Source organism: Nilaparvata lugens, chromosome 10, assembly GCF_014356525.2.
Source record: "Nilaparvata lugens isolate BPH chromosome 10, ASM1435652v1, whole genome shotgun sequence".
Taxonomy (NCBI): Eukaryota; Metazoa; Arthropoda; class Insecta; order Hemiptera; family Delphacidae; genus Nilaparvata; species Nilaparvata lugens.
In genome coordinates, this window is record NC_052513.1 from 1,144,304 (window position 1) to 1,158,802 (window position 14,499).

Genomic DNA, 14,499 nt, shown 5'->3' on the forward strand with positions numbered 1-14,499 from the left:
ACAGATCCAACTCAAATAAAATCTGCCCACTCTTGTCTATCGTTTCCACTGTGAGAATATTTGAGATTTTTTAGGACACTCGAAAAAAAATCTTAGTTTATTAGATTCAAATTAATTCTGGTAGTGACGATTACAAATATTAGTGCACAAAAGCCAGGTCAATCCTAATCACGATTGAAAAATCCTTCTCTAATAGGTTTTCGTGAAATTAATCCGGCTTTTGTGCAACCATGGCTGGCCTAACCATTCAATACAGAGTTCTACACCACAATACTATCTTTCCAAATCATACTTGACAGGATCTTTTCTGTAGTAAGTATTTCTCATCTAAATCTATTTCTCTGTAAATCTCAACTTTTGAGTTCACTTTATAATCCTCCTTCATATCCACATTAAACTAATACCGGCGCCACACTCTTTCCAAGTTAGTACAAATAACGGCGAATGTGTGGATGGCTCTACTATTATGCAACCGCTCGGCTTCGCTCCGATTTTTGTGGTGACGAGACAAGCGAAGGAAAGTGGCAAGCTGAGCATCCACAAGTATATCTAATCCATACTCTCGAAATAGTGTTGACCATTTGGCAAGCGACTCAGCAAGCCACTTGGCAAGAGTGTGGCATAGACATAAGCTGAAGTAGCATTTCTAGAGAAATAGAACAAATTAATGTAGGCCTATTTATAATAAAATCTGGTGTGGTACACTCACACAACTTTCCTTGCTCATATTTGAAACTACGATCAGACTTCTGTATATGTGTATATATAATTGTTTTCAGAGTACTTTTTCTTTGTGTGAATTGTGAAATTCGATGATTTTTTCAGTCGTCAAAACAGCTGTTCTACAGATGCAATATCTCGACTGTGTTCTTTTTATGAACTGCGCTACCTACCCACCTCATGCACGAGAAGGAGGTTACTAAGTCCATTTCCCAAGGATGGGGTCGACCCCCCATTGGTTTCCCAGAAAGAAGACTCATGCCAGTTGATAGAGCTGATAAATAACTATACAGGGTATGAATTTCAAAAAAATCGGTCAAGTTTTTTTTTGAGAAAATTGTGAAAAACATGGTTTTTTAGTACGCCGCCATTTTTCTCAAGAATATTACGGAGCTCCTGCAATTTTCCCAGAAAAGAGACTAATGTCAGTCGATAGGGCTTATAAATAGCTATCCATGGTATAAATTTGAAGAAAATCGTTAGAGCCGTTTTCGAGAAAAACATGGTTTTTTAGTAATTATCCGCCATCTTGAATTGAATTTTATTGAATTTCTTATTGTCGGATCCTCATGTTATAAGGACAGTGTTTGATTATCAACGGTACGGTATTGCTATCCTTCAACATAATTACTATCAACAACGCGGATAGCGCTATCTCTTTCTTGCTTTGCTCTGTTTCTAGATCGTCCTTTTAAAATGAAGAATTGATAATTAATTATTTTAAATATTCAATTTTAGTTATGAAATTTAATTTCTTGCTAGATAAAATATAATTGATCATTTCAAACGAGAATAAACAGTTAACATTACATCAATAAACCTGTATCAGCTACCGTCTATAGAAGGCATTGACAAGACAGAGGATCGGCAACGTTGTTCTCCTATCATTATTCTTTGCCATTATAACGTGGACCTCACTATAAATCTTTGGTTGAATTAACTAAAATTAATAATAATGGCTGCTACTACAGATCCAACTCAAATAAAATCTGCCCAATCTTGTCTATCGTTTCCACTGTGAGAATATTTGAGATTTTTTAGGACACTCGAAAAAAAATCTTAGTTTATTAGATTCAAATTAATTCTGGTAGTGACGATTACAAATATTAGTGCACAAAAGCCAGGTCAATCCTAATCACGATTGAAAAATCCTTCTCTAATAGGTTTTCGTGAAATTAATCCGGCTTTTGTGCAACCATGGCTGGCCTAACCATTCAATACAGAGTTCTACACCACAATACTATCTTTCCAAATCATACTTGACAGGATCTTTTCTGTAGTATGTATTTCTCATCTAAATCTATTTCTCTGTAAATCTCAACTTTTGAGTTCACTTTATAATCCTCCTTCATATCCACATTAAACTAATACCGGCGCCACACTCTTTCCAAGTTAGTACAAATAACGGCGAATGTGTGGATGGCTCTACTATTATGCAACCGCTCGGCTTCGCTCCGATTTTTGTGGTGACGAGACAAGCGAAGGAAAGTGGCAAGCTGAGCATCCACAAGTATATCTAATCCATACTCTCGAAATAGTGTTGACCATTTGGCAAGCGACTCAGCAAGCCACTTGGCAAGAGTGTGGCATAGACATAAGCTGAAGTAGCATTTCTAGAGAAATAGAACAAATTAATGTAGGCCTATTTATAATAAAATCTGGTGTGGTACACTCACACAACTTTCCTTGCTCATATTTGAAACTACGATCAGACTTCTGTATATGTGTATATATAATTGTTTTCAGAGTACTTTTTCTTTGTGTGAATTGTGAAATTCGATGATTTTTTCAGTCGTCAAAACAGCTGTTCTACAGATGCAATATCTCGACTGTGTTCTTTTTATGAACTGCGCTACCTACCCACCTCATGCACGAGAAGGAGGTTACTAAGTCCATTTCCCAAGGATGGGGTCGACCCCCCATTGGTTTCCCAGAAAGAAGACTCATGCCAGTTGATAGAGCTGATAAATAACTATACAGGGTATGAATTTCAAAAAAATCGGTCAAGTTTTTTTTTGAGAAAATTGTGAAAAACATGGTTTTTTAGTACGCCGCCATTTTTCTCAAGAATATTACGGAGCTCCTGCAATTTTCCCAGAAAAGAGACTAATGTCAGTCGATAGGGCTTATAAATAGCTATCCATGGTATAAATTTGAAGAAAATCGTTAGAGCCGTTTTCGAGAAAAACATGGTTTTTTAGTAATTATCCGCCATCTTGAATTGAATTTTATTGAATTTCTTATTGTCGGATCCTCATGTTATAAGGACCTCAAGTTTAAAATTTCAACTCAATCGGTTAATTAGGAATGGAGTTATCGTGTTCACAGACATACACACACACACACACATACAGACCAACACCCAAAAATCATGTTTTTGGACTCAGGGGATCTTGAAACGAATAGAAAACATTAAATTAGGGTACCTTAAATTTTTTTGGAAAGCAATACTTTCCTTACCTATGGTAATAGGGCAAGGAAAGTAAAAAAACTAGTAACATAATATAGCAAACGAGCTTTTTTATTGTTTGATACAACGTATTTAAAAAACAAGTGTATACATTCTCAATAAAACACACACACTCATAATAATAATAATTAAGTTGATAACTGTATTCTAGCCCGAGATGTGATTTCGGCTAGTTTAAGCTTTGGTTAAGGATGTCAACAATAGGTTTTTTGAATGTCATCACAGTTGGAATAAAGAAACGACGTCAGTATATTCTAATTGAATCTTCAATAAATTTCACAAATTATGTCTTAGGCCCGGTTGCACAAAAGCATGTTCAATTTAAATCATGATTAAATGTCACGTAAACCAATCAGAGAAGGCTTTTTTGAAAGAGGGATCCTGTGATTGGTTCTAGTGGCATCTAATCACGATTAAAATTTAACAGGTTTTTGTGGAACTGATCCTTTGTTGGAATTAAGTGGCGTACCAATTACTGTATAACGACTAACGACATACTATTAATAGAGACCTCACTATAAATTTCAAGTTTCGTTAATACAACATTATGTCACAGTTTAAATTAAGACAATTAATCAATGGATTTTATAAATGATAATTATCATGGTTGAAACAGGGACGTAATTGCTTGTTATATTTGGAGTCAAGACATGGCATCTATTAATTCAAATGATACACGAGATTCACGAATTATAATGAATCACTGCATTAAAAATCTATTGAATGTTATATTAAAATTTCAAAAAATAACGTTATTGATAGACCATAATTAGAATGTCATAATACATTTAAATCAGAATAGGTAATATCATCGGTGAAGTGAAGACATGTCTTCTATTATATACTATGAAATAAATTATCAATACCTTTAAATAAATAACTCCGTATAATTTGAATGAAAATCAATGAATTCTATAATAACATTCAATTTCAATGAATAACGTCATTTGAACATTGTATAAATAACGCAATATATATTTAAACCTGCATAAACGAAATCATATTCTGTATTGTGTGATATTGACAAACCTCAATCAATGACATAATGGATTTAAATTTCATTAAAAACTATTCTTAATGAATGACACAGGAATAACGTCATTGAAATACTTACAGTTACTACATGAAGTAATTCTTCATTCCATTGTAGAACTCAATTAAAATGATCAAGCACCATTTATTTTATTGCAACACTAACACCCGGTTTCACGAAAGCGTGTCAGCTTTCAATCCCGATTAAATGCCATGAGAGCCAATTAGAGAATCCTTCTTCTCAGAAAAACCTCTTATTACTTCTCGTGGAGTTTAATCATGATTGAAATTTAACAGGCTTTTGTAGAACCTACCCTACTAGTTTCAACTCTTCAAGAACCATTAAACTAGTAGGGCTGTAATAAAATAAAGGGTACTTGATCATTTTTGTTGTGTTTCAATAATCAGTAGTCCTGAGAGTGGATATAGTAACTGTAATATGAAAGACATATATTCAGATGTGAATGTGACACGAATTTCCATAAATATAAATGTTTTTGAACGAATGAGATGACTCTTTATAAATAATAACTGTATAGGGAATGACATATACTTAGATGTGAATGAACAACATCATTGACAGAAGTTACATGACATATTAATGTATTTGAACGAATGACATGACATCACTGTTGGGGGGGTTGCTCGTTGGCCTCATCCACTCCGCCCCTCCAGTTGTAACCACCCGGTCGCTCATCAGCCAGATGGGCGTAGTCGGGCTCCTCCGTGTGTGGATCAAACAGCAACTTCCTAACAATTTAAATCACATCAAATACAAACGCTTTCTTGAATAAAATCCATAGCACAGACAATCAAATCTAAGGCCAGCAACTAACGTTACGTTTCGCCTTTAGGTACACCGTAAATGGATGTATATAATAACAATTTCATGAAATGTATACATAACCTATTTTTGGACAATTTCTATCTAAATTTGGGAAAGGAACAGTTTTGGGCTTTAAGCCTGTTGTTCCTTTCCCAATCATGCATAGTTGAGTAAATTTCAGTTCGACAAATTTTCAGTATTAAATAAAAAGACTAAAAGTTGTCAAAAACCACAGATTTTATAGATAGTTAGGTCTTTCTACATTCTTACTGAATTTTTCACTGTTTGTGTAGTTGAGAAGTTGATATTGTGATAATTATTCATATTAAATAAAAAGACTAAAAGTTGTCAAAAACCACAGATTTTAATGATAGTTGGAAAGACTGGTTTCGGTTGTTACACCATTGTCAATCTCTGATTCAATCAAACTCAATCAGAGAATCAAACAAACTCAATCAGAGATTGACAATAATGTAACAACCGAAACCGGTCTTTCTGATTGAGTTTATCAGAGATTGACAATAGTGTAACAACCGAAACCGGTCTTTCTGATTGAGTTTATCAGAGATTGACAATGGTGTAACAACCGAAACCAGTCTTTCCAACTATCAATAAAATCTGTGGTTTTTGACAACTTTTAGTCTTTTTATTTAATATGAATAATTATCACAATATCAACTTCTCAACTACACAAACAGTGAAAAATTCAGTAAGTTAAGTTTTCAGAAAGTCAAGTCATCATTTTGACAACTTTTAAATTTATCAAATTCTCAATACGACACGTTTTCAGTTCGTAAAGTATCATTGCATCAAGTTATCATTCCGTAATGTTTATAATCCGTGATGTTTTCAGTACGTCAAGTTTTCAGTTTGTTTTTGTTGTGTGGCGAAAAATAGCGTTCGCATCTCGGGCAAAAATGATTTGCCGGCTCCCGAACGCTTCAAGTTCTAGACTTGGTCTCATGCTTGAAAATTGCATCACAACATTTCTCATCTACGTAAACTTAACGTCGGTGCCTGAGCCTGAGAGCCCGGAGTGGCTTGCTTGAAACAGCACCGAATGGCATGACGAGGCGGGTGGTGGTGGAAAGCAGTGTCTGTTCATTCCCCGATGTGAACCCAAAAACAAGGCTGGGTGAGGTAGTGGAACGGAGGAGGGGAATCGGTTTGCTAGCAAGGATTTGGTTCACAATCCTGTCTGAACCAAGTTTGCACGAGTTCATCCGAGAGTAGCCGAACCTAGCCGAGGCAAGTGAAACATTCGGTAAACCTCGGAATGAATCGTGAGTATTCGTGATACGGATACAGTGCCATCTTGAACTTGCTTATAACCAATTAATTTAAATTTGTTGGCACTAAACAGTAAAAAAGCGGTAGTCAAGAAGTAGCCTAAGTGTGACAGTTTTGAGGTTATACGGTATGGTTTCGGGTATACACTGTATACAGTTGTGATAGATTTCACTGCAATTTTCGTTATATAAATTTGTTTTGCGTGTAGAAGAATATAGTAATTTCTAGTGTGTCCATTAACTTTTAGTGAGAGTGTGAATATAATTTACTGTGTTACAGTAACAGCATTTTGATGAAGAAATATGAATAAGGTTCAGTATTTGTTCCATACAAACAATATTAATATTGAGGATAGGTGTAAAATAAATTATAATGGTAGACCAACTCCCGAAGTAAAAATCAAACAAGAAAAATATGAACAGGAATAAAATTTATATTTGTAGAAAATATGCTCAATCTCTGGGGTGCGATTCCTTGAAATTATTATTGATCACATTTACACTTGATTATGCTCAATACTCTATATCCTCTTGACCTTTCTCCCCTATAGATCATGAGGTTGAACCCCCAAGCTAGAAGATCACGAGCCGCTACTGCTTGGTATGCTGCACACGTCAGGATGGTAGCTGAGTTGAAGTCCAGTCAAAGCTCTCTCGAAGGGCACTCAGCATCCTCGTGAAGTCGATTTGTGGTAGAAAAAGTCAATAGCTGGTGACAAGATGTTGGCGATTTCGGCGCATCTTTCGACTGGAGAGACATCACTTTTGATGCATGACTTGAAGGGTCGGTGCATCCTGAAGGCATGTGATTGTACAACACACCCAACACTCTCCACAAAGTGTCCCTGAACTCCATGCAAAGATTTATGGAAAAACTTTGCATCAATTTTCCTCCTCCACTGCAAGGACTCTAAATTTGTCAAGTTGCAGGCCTCCCGGTACTGGAGTTATTAGGAAATATACTATTTCAATAGGCTTTTAATGTGTTTCGTGGATTGGAATGGATTGATGCAAGACTCACATGAACTGAGGAGTGTTGAGCAATCGGAACCCGCCGAGAATTTGAGGCAGAACGTCCTCAACGTAGTAGTAAAGATGGCCGACTGCCATGCCCATCAGGTCTACCCACACTGGGTTGCCCAACAACACTGAGAAACCCAACAGAACCCACGGTAGGTAGGGTGCCTGAAATACACATTTAAATGCATAATTAAATACGAGGAAAATATTTATGAAAGATGAATGAAATAGAGGAAGGTGGGTTAGATTAGATGTATTTATTCATTTATGAAAGATGAATGAAATATAGGAAGGAGGATAGATGTATTAAGGCCTATTAATTTATGAAAGATGAATGAAATAAAGGAAGGTGGGTTAGATTAGATGTATTTATTCATTTATGAAAGATGAATGAAATATAGGAAGGAGGATAGATGTATTAAGGCCTATTAATTTATGAAAGATGAATGAAATAGAGGAAGGTGGGTTAGATTAGATGTATTTATTCATTTATGAAAGATGAATGGTATATAGGAAGGAGGATAGATGTATTAAGGCCTATTAATTTATGATAGATGAATGAAATATAGGAAAGTGGGTTAGATTAGATGTATCTATTCATGTCAGTTACAATTCACGTAATCTTCTACAGTTAGAATAATATAAGATAAGAAACATTCAACGGGAAAGAGAGATAAAATGCGATGATAGAGACTTTTACCATCAAGAAACAAAATTTAATGAACATATTCAATCAAAAACCATGTGTAAAAATGTGATAAATTAAGGAAGGTTAAGTGTGAATGACTGATTATTTCAAGTCAATTATGGTTTCAATGAAACCAAATCAATTGAAAAAATAAATTAATGCGTTTTTAAGAGTTTAGAGTAAGAGAGTAATCATCCATCTGGAGTTGATCATGTTTGAGATCTTTACACATCATTAACCAAGAAAGTTGGTTCTTATTAATTAAATCAACATCATAATTATACTACAGACAGAGAATATAATTGGTATTAAATGCAACAGAGTATGAAAGAAACGGAATTATTCAGAACAGGAAATGGAACTGATAATAAGAGGGAAGTGTAACTAGACAAGATAATAATTCAAGATTTATACTCTTGGTCGGTAGATATATTCTAGTTAGACATTTGAAATATTCCTTAAAAATATAAAAACAAGTCAAAACAAAATATATTTAGGAGTGAAAAGAAATGAACGATTTTGTGAGAGAATTCATTACCTGGAAATTCAGTAGACCAAAGAAGTTCATCCTGGTGTAGGGATTTCTCCTCGACCAAACATAAACGAGCATAATTGTGAACGCCTGACCCAGGAACAATAAATGAATGAAAAACGCAAAAAACTGAGAAATCTATGTAAGGAAATAATCTTCTGAAACTCGAAAGCTACAGAATATTTGAATAAGATACACTATAATCTCGAAATATTCAATTACGATGGATATGAATATGATATTGCAATTGTATATGATAATTCCAAAAACTTTTAAATCAAGAACCTCTGAAAAATTATGCTACTGCTACTTGAAATTCGCATGTGGAATGATAATATACACATCCCTATAAATCTTCTTTGGAAATTTTACTTAAAAAACTATAGGGCTATAATTGTTTAATATTAATGAATAACATTAAAATCACTTTATAGTCTGATAAACTAAATAATCTTCAACAGAGGTTGAATTTTTTACCAATAATAAACAGAGTAGTAACTTTTAATAGCAAGCAGAGACATTTAAACTGATTTTTATAAGAGGTTCTTTGAAGAACAAAACATCTAACCATGAAATATTCAGTTCTCCCAATCTACACCAATGTAGGCACATTTCCTTGTGAAATTACAACTGAAATTATAATATAATTATAACTGTTACATTGTAAATCATTAGGTATGATAGTATAATAAACACGTGTTGTATCATTTTTGATTTGTATATTGTTTAATTTTAAGCTCTGTATGTAACATTTATAATCTTAGAAAGATTTGGAAATAAACTTATTTTTGACTTGACTACATTCCAATACAGTTAAGAATAGAAAGTAAAAAAGGCATCATATATTCCATAATTATTTTACGGAGTTTGGTGAACTTATAAGCCTCGTAAGTCTATTAAATTTAACCGCTGTAAAATGACGTCAACGTATTCTCATCTCTGTGTTGCATATACATACTTTTTCACTATTGAAATAAGACTTGAATTTTAAAAACACAGTCTGATGACCCACAGCAGGTCGAAACGATCGTCACTACCAATAGTAGTGCATTTTCACTTGTGTGTTTTTAAAATTCAAAATGTATTTTCATCGTTCACGAATTCTCCAGGCATTGCTTTGTATGATTACATTGGATGCACTTATGTTCAAGTGCTGATTATTCTGTAGCTGGGACATTCTGTATAAAATTATCTAACCACATAACTGTTATTGGATCTGCAGCAAAGGATACAACCATACAAAATCCGCCGAATATGAACATCATGACGAAGTCAGCCGTCTGACCACGAAAGGATCCCTCCTCCAGCATTCGACAGTAGCGGTATGTGAAAATTATGTTGAAGAAGAAATTGAAGCCCACTGTGCCGAAGAACAGAAACGTTGTTAACACTCTCCATATCTACAACAAAAAATTAGGAATCAGTATTAGCACAGGTAAGATAGAGAACTGTTTCATGAACATGTTATAATTACATTATTTTTTTAACATTGGTGTTGCTATCCTGTCTATCATTCGACAAAGCAGATAGCGAGCGCTATCATTTTAAAGTTTAGCAGCTTTGCTAAATCGTTTTTGAACAATGTAGAAATACCGGGTGACCCAGAATAACAGGAACTTTTAAAAATACCATAAAACAAAAGTGGGAAGGGCAAAATGATCAATCTAATGTGAAGTTCAAGGCTTGCAATTTAAGAATTATTAAGGCAGGGAATCGACAACGTTGTTGTCCTATCTTTTTTCACTGACGTTATAACGTGGACTTGACAAAAATGTATTAATGAAAAATTCAAGTTAACAGATATTTAAAGGCATCCCGAAAGTAGATATCAGCCTATAAAACGGCCGGCCAGATTGAAGGCCAATCTCAAAAATGGCTTCAAAGCTAAAAGTATGAATTTTATTAAAAAGTCTGTTTGAAAAAGTAACTCACCTGATATCTTTCCAATATCAAGATCGGGTTGAAGTACAGTTGGAACGGCGAGACCAGATTCAATTGCTGTAAAAAACAAACGTATATTGAACGAGTATTATTAACATGAGAAAAAAAGGATTATCAAGCATCAAGTTAGGCTACCAGGACCATGATATTTGATGGAGACCCATATTGTCAACATCATGGGACAATATTCGAATCAAGTTAAAGTGATCTTAATCACATTTCAAGAGAACATATAGAAAATAGTTCATGTTAAAACCCACATTATTCAGATTGAATTTGAATTAAGTTTTATTAACGTTATTAGAAGACAGTTATTATTACAGTTATAACATTATCATATTATTAAGTTATTACAGTTACTTGTATTAATGCAAGTAAGTTTTTGAGGATATATTGCATTGAATTAACACCTATGTAATATGAGTTGGCTGAATCAAAGAAAAAGTTAGCTCAATAATAATTTATTGAAACCCTTTGAGACTAGAAGAATAACATCTAAATAAGTTGTTATGATGATAGAAATTGGTAAACTGAAGATAAAATAAGTACCTAACTTATTGTTGAAAACTGTTGTCAACAATGTATATTCATTCAACAATGATGTGAATTAATTCAACATCAAAGTAGATGATGGTTCTAAAAACGTTATTCTATCTACAATGTCGGTCCAGCCAACGTTTTGTTATGGAGGGAAACGTTTGGAAGTCTATTTTAGACTTGCAGTTCTATTGAAGGTAGTGAGGAGATGAATACATAAAAATTCCCATTCCTACCACTTGTGGTAAGGAGGTGCGGGTTCAAAGGTAACATTTTTAGTTTTTTGCATATATCTCGAAAACTATGCGTCTTACGAAAATCTTGATAAATTTATGCTTTAGTTGTTTTACTTCAATTGTGACAATGACGTCATCGATCCCACAAGTGTGGGTAATAGATGGAGAAAGTATGGACAGGGTTTCGGCCACGAAGCCACACCTCCAAGTGGGCACCTGCTGTATGCATATCCCGTAAGGTTTAATTTTTTGATAATTTGGTTCTATAAATTTTAAAAAATTGAAAAACCATGCAGATTATAAGTTTATAGAACATTAGCCTAAATTTTCTTTAAAATGATGTATAATTTTACTATTTTCCGCATCTTCCTACAACTGTTGCAGAAGCTTCAGACTTGTCTCAGGACTTTTAATATTTTAGTCTCCCTACCAGCCTCAACAGAACTGCGGGATCAAAAATTGTCTTTCAAACAGTTCCCTGTATCAGGTACCCCATTTCTGATCATTCATTGCCTAAACTACTACAACTTACTGCACCATAAACAATTGGACAATAAAATCATAGAGAGTAATTGAGATATAATTATAACGTGGACCGCTCAACTGCATAAAAAATATATACAATATGCCTATTGTTGTGAAAAAATATAGAGGGTCATTACTTACAACAGCCAAAGTTGTGATTACACAAGCAGTTGTGTATGCCCTGGTCACAACCGGCATTATTCAGATTGAATTTGAATTAAATTTTATTAACATTATTAGAAAACGGTTATTATTACAGTTATAACATTATCATAGTATTCAGTAATTACAGTTACTTGTATTAATGCAAGTGAGTTTTTGAGGATATATTGCATTGAATTAACACAATGAAATATGAGTTGGCTAAATCAAAGAAAAAGTTAGCTCAATAATAATTTATTGAAACCCTTCGAGACTAGAAGAATAACATCTAAATAAGTTGTTATGATGATAGAAATTGGTAAACTGAAGATAAAATAAGTACCTAACTTATTGTTGAAAACTGTCAACAATGTATATTCATTCAACAATGATGTGAATTAATTAAACATCAAAGTAGATGATGGTTCTAAAAACGTTATTCTATCTACAATATCGGTCCAGCCAACGTTTTGTTATGGAGGGAAACGTTTGGAAGTCAATTTTTGACTTGCAGTTCTGTTGAGAGTAGTGAGGAGGATATAACAATTTCCATCCCAACCACTTGTGCTCAGGAGGTGAGGGTTCAAAGGTACCATTTTTAGTTTTTTGCATATATCTCGAAAACTATGCGTCTTACGGACGGGCACCTGCTTTCGCATATCCCGTGAGGTGTGATACTACTTAGTAGCGTTGCTACTACCCATCGGCACTGCCAAGTCGGTAGGCGAGTATTACAGAGGAGTTTAGCCCGCATTGTAGTGGAACTACCCCAATTAACCGTCCACCCTCGGTCAGGGCAGTGCGCAGTTCCCGCGATACGTGGGCCTGGTCGGGGCCCGGATGTATCCTTTAACTCGTCTACGGGCAAGAAAAAATGCTAGTGGTTCCCAACTGTATACGTCTCCAATGTGGGCGCTTGCACGTCCACCACACAGACGCCCAAAAGGGGATTCAAGCGTTTCGGAAAGAGTACCAGTGAGGGAGTTTTTCGACATCCTATGATGCTATTTTCAGAGACGGATGCGTTACCCAAGGATCCCCACAGTCTGGATACACCAAGCGCTGAAAAACACATGGTAATTTCGTATGCCTGCTAATTCCAAAGACGGACACTGAATCCCATAGTCTGGTCCCTCACTGGATTGCCCCGAAACTCCGCCAGAGAGACTTCACTGTGCCCAGCTAATCCCAGAGACGGAGAATTTAGGTGACTTGGTCGAACCATGAACCACCCATGGTCTGGAGCCTTCACCCATAATCAAGGGTACTTAAAGGGACGGGGTCACACAGTCAACACGTGTGCTTTGGTTCCCCCGAGTTGGCATTTTCCCCTTCAATGAAAACCAGCACTTGGCTGGGGATCCAGTACTTCCTGAGACACGGCGAAAAACAAACTCCAAAGCAGCTCTGAGAAGAGCTCCCTAGGAGCTCAAGCTCTAGCCTTATCCCTCAGGGACCCTCGCGTCTTAGGAACAGAAGTAACCTATTCTATAACAAATTAAAGCTAACATAATACTCTAAACTATTCTTATTTTTACTTTTTTCTATACCTTCATAGAAGGTGCAACACTTTTGATGAAACACATTTGCCTTTAATTTTTTGATAATTTGGTTTTATAAATTTTTAAAAATTGATGGAGAAAACCATGCAGATTTTAAGTTTATAGAACATTAAATTCTCTTAAAAATAATGTATAGCCTATTTTAATATTTTTCGCATCTTCCTACAACTGTTGCAGAAGATTCAGACTTGTCTCAGGACTTTTAATTTTTTAGTCTCCCTACTTGCCTCAACAGAACTGCGGAATCAAAAATTGTCTTCCAAACAGTTCCCTGTATTAGGTACCCCATTTCTGATCATTTATTGCCTAAACTACTACAATTTACTGCACCATAAACAATTGGACAATAAAATCATGGAGAGTAATTGAGATATTATTATAACGTAGACCGTTCAACTGCATAAAAATATACAATAGGCATGAAAACAAGCCTATTGTTGTGAAATATAGAGGGTCATTACTTACAACAGCCAAAGTTGTGATTACACAAGCAGTTGTGTATGCCCTGGTCACAACCGGCATCTGAAGATATTCTTGACGAAGTGTTTGATAGGGGAACGCCATTTTCGATCATATCAATACGTTCTTTATAATAAAGTTGAATAATTTAAATACACATAGCATTAAGTCAGTATTCTCTATTGTTGTCAATAGAAGTATAGGTTATTAGAAAAATTAGATTCACAGTGAAGATCATAAAACCACAGATAAGGGGTAGTAAACTGCCAGATCTGCAAAATTTTAAGAAACTTGATGTTTAAAGAAAAAACAAAAACTAAAGCTGATTTTAAATAACTTTTCAAAGAATATGAAACTGATGTGTTGGTGTTGCCAAAAATGAAGTTTGCCAATTATCAGCTGACGGCTGACGACTTCTCTCGTTTTCTGATATCACAGCCTTCTGAATCCCTATAAAAACAGCCTCTAAGAAACTGTATTGATATGATAATAATGTAAAAACGAATATTATTGAGATTAAT

General features: G+C 34.8%; 1 protein-coding gene and 1 pseudogene across 1 annotated transcript; one reads left to right on the top strand and one right to left on the bottom strand.

The window, feature by feature from the left end:
• Nucleotides 1–1,969: 1,969 nt before the first annotated feature.
• On the top strand, nucleotides 1,970–2,050 carry LOC120353453 (annotated as a pseudogene).
• A 1,173-nt stretch (nucleotides 2,051–3,223) lies between these two features.
• Nucleotides 3,224–14,409, bottom strand: LOC111044580 (derlin-2). Its single transcript, XM_039436060.1, has 6 exons — nucleotides 13,985–14,409; nucleotides 10,510–10,575; nucleotides 9,810–9,977; nucleotides 8,584–8,706; nucleotides 7,359–7,522; nucleotides 3,224–4,972 (listed from the first exon to the last, which is right to left on the bottom strand). The coding sequence occupies exons 1-6, from the start codon at nucleotides 14,081–14,083 to the stop codon at nucleotides 4,849–4,851; spliced, it is 744 nt and encodes a 247-aa protein (XP_039291994.1). The 5' UTR covers nucleotides 14,084–14,409; the 3' UTR covers nucleotides 3,224–4,848.
• Between the last annotated feature and the right edge of the window lie 90 nt (nucleotides 14,410–14,499).

Excerpts from the sequence above, each read along its gene's own strand:
- LOC111044580 (XM_039436060.1), bottom strand. The coding sequence starts at position 14,083 with ATGGCGTTCCCCTATCAAACACTTCGTCAAGAATATCTTCAGATGCCG. Across the intron at positions 9,978-10,509 it reads TGATATTGGAAAGATATCAG|ATATGGAGAGTGTTAACAAC; the intron begins GTGAGTTACTTT and ends TTTTTGTTGTAG. Across the intron at positions 7,523-8,583 it reads TTGGTCTACTGAATTTCCAG|GCACCCTACCTACCGTGGGT; the intron begins GTAATGAATTCT and ends TGTGTATTTCAG.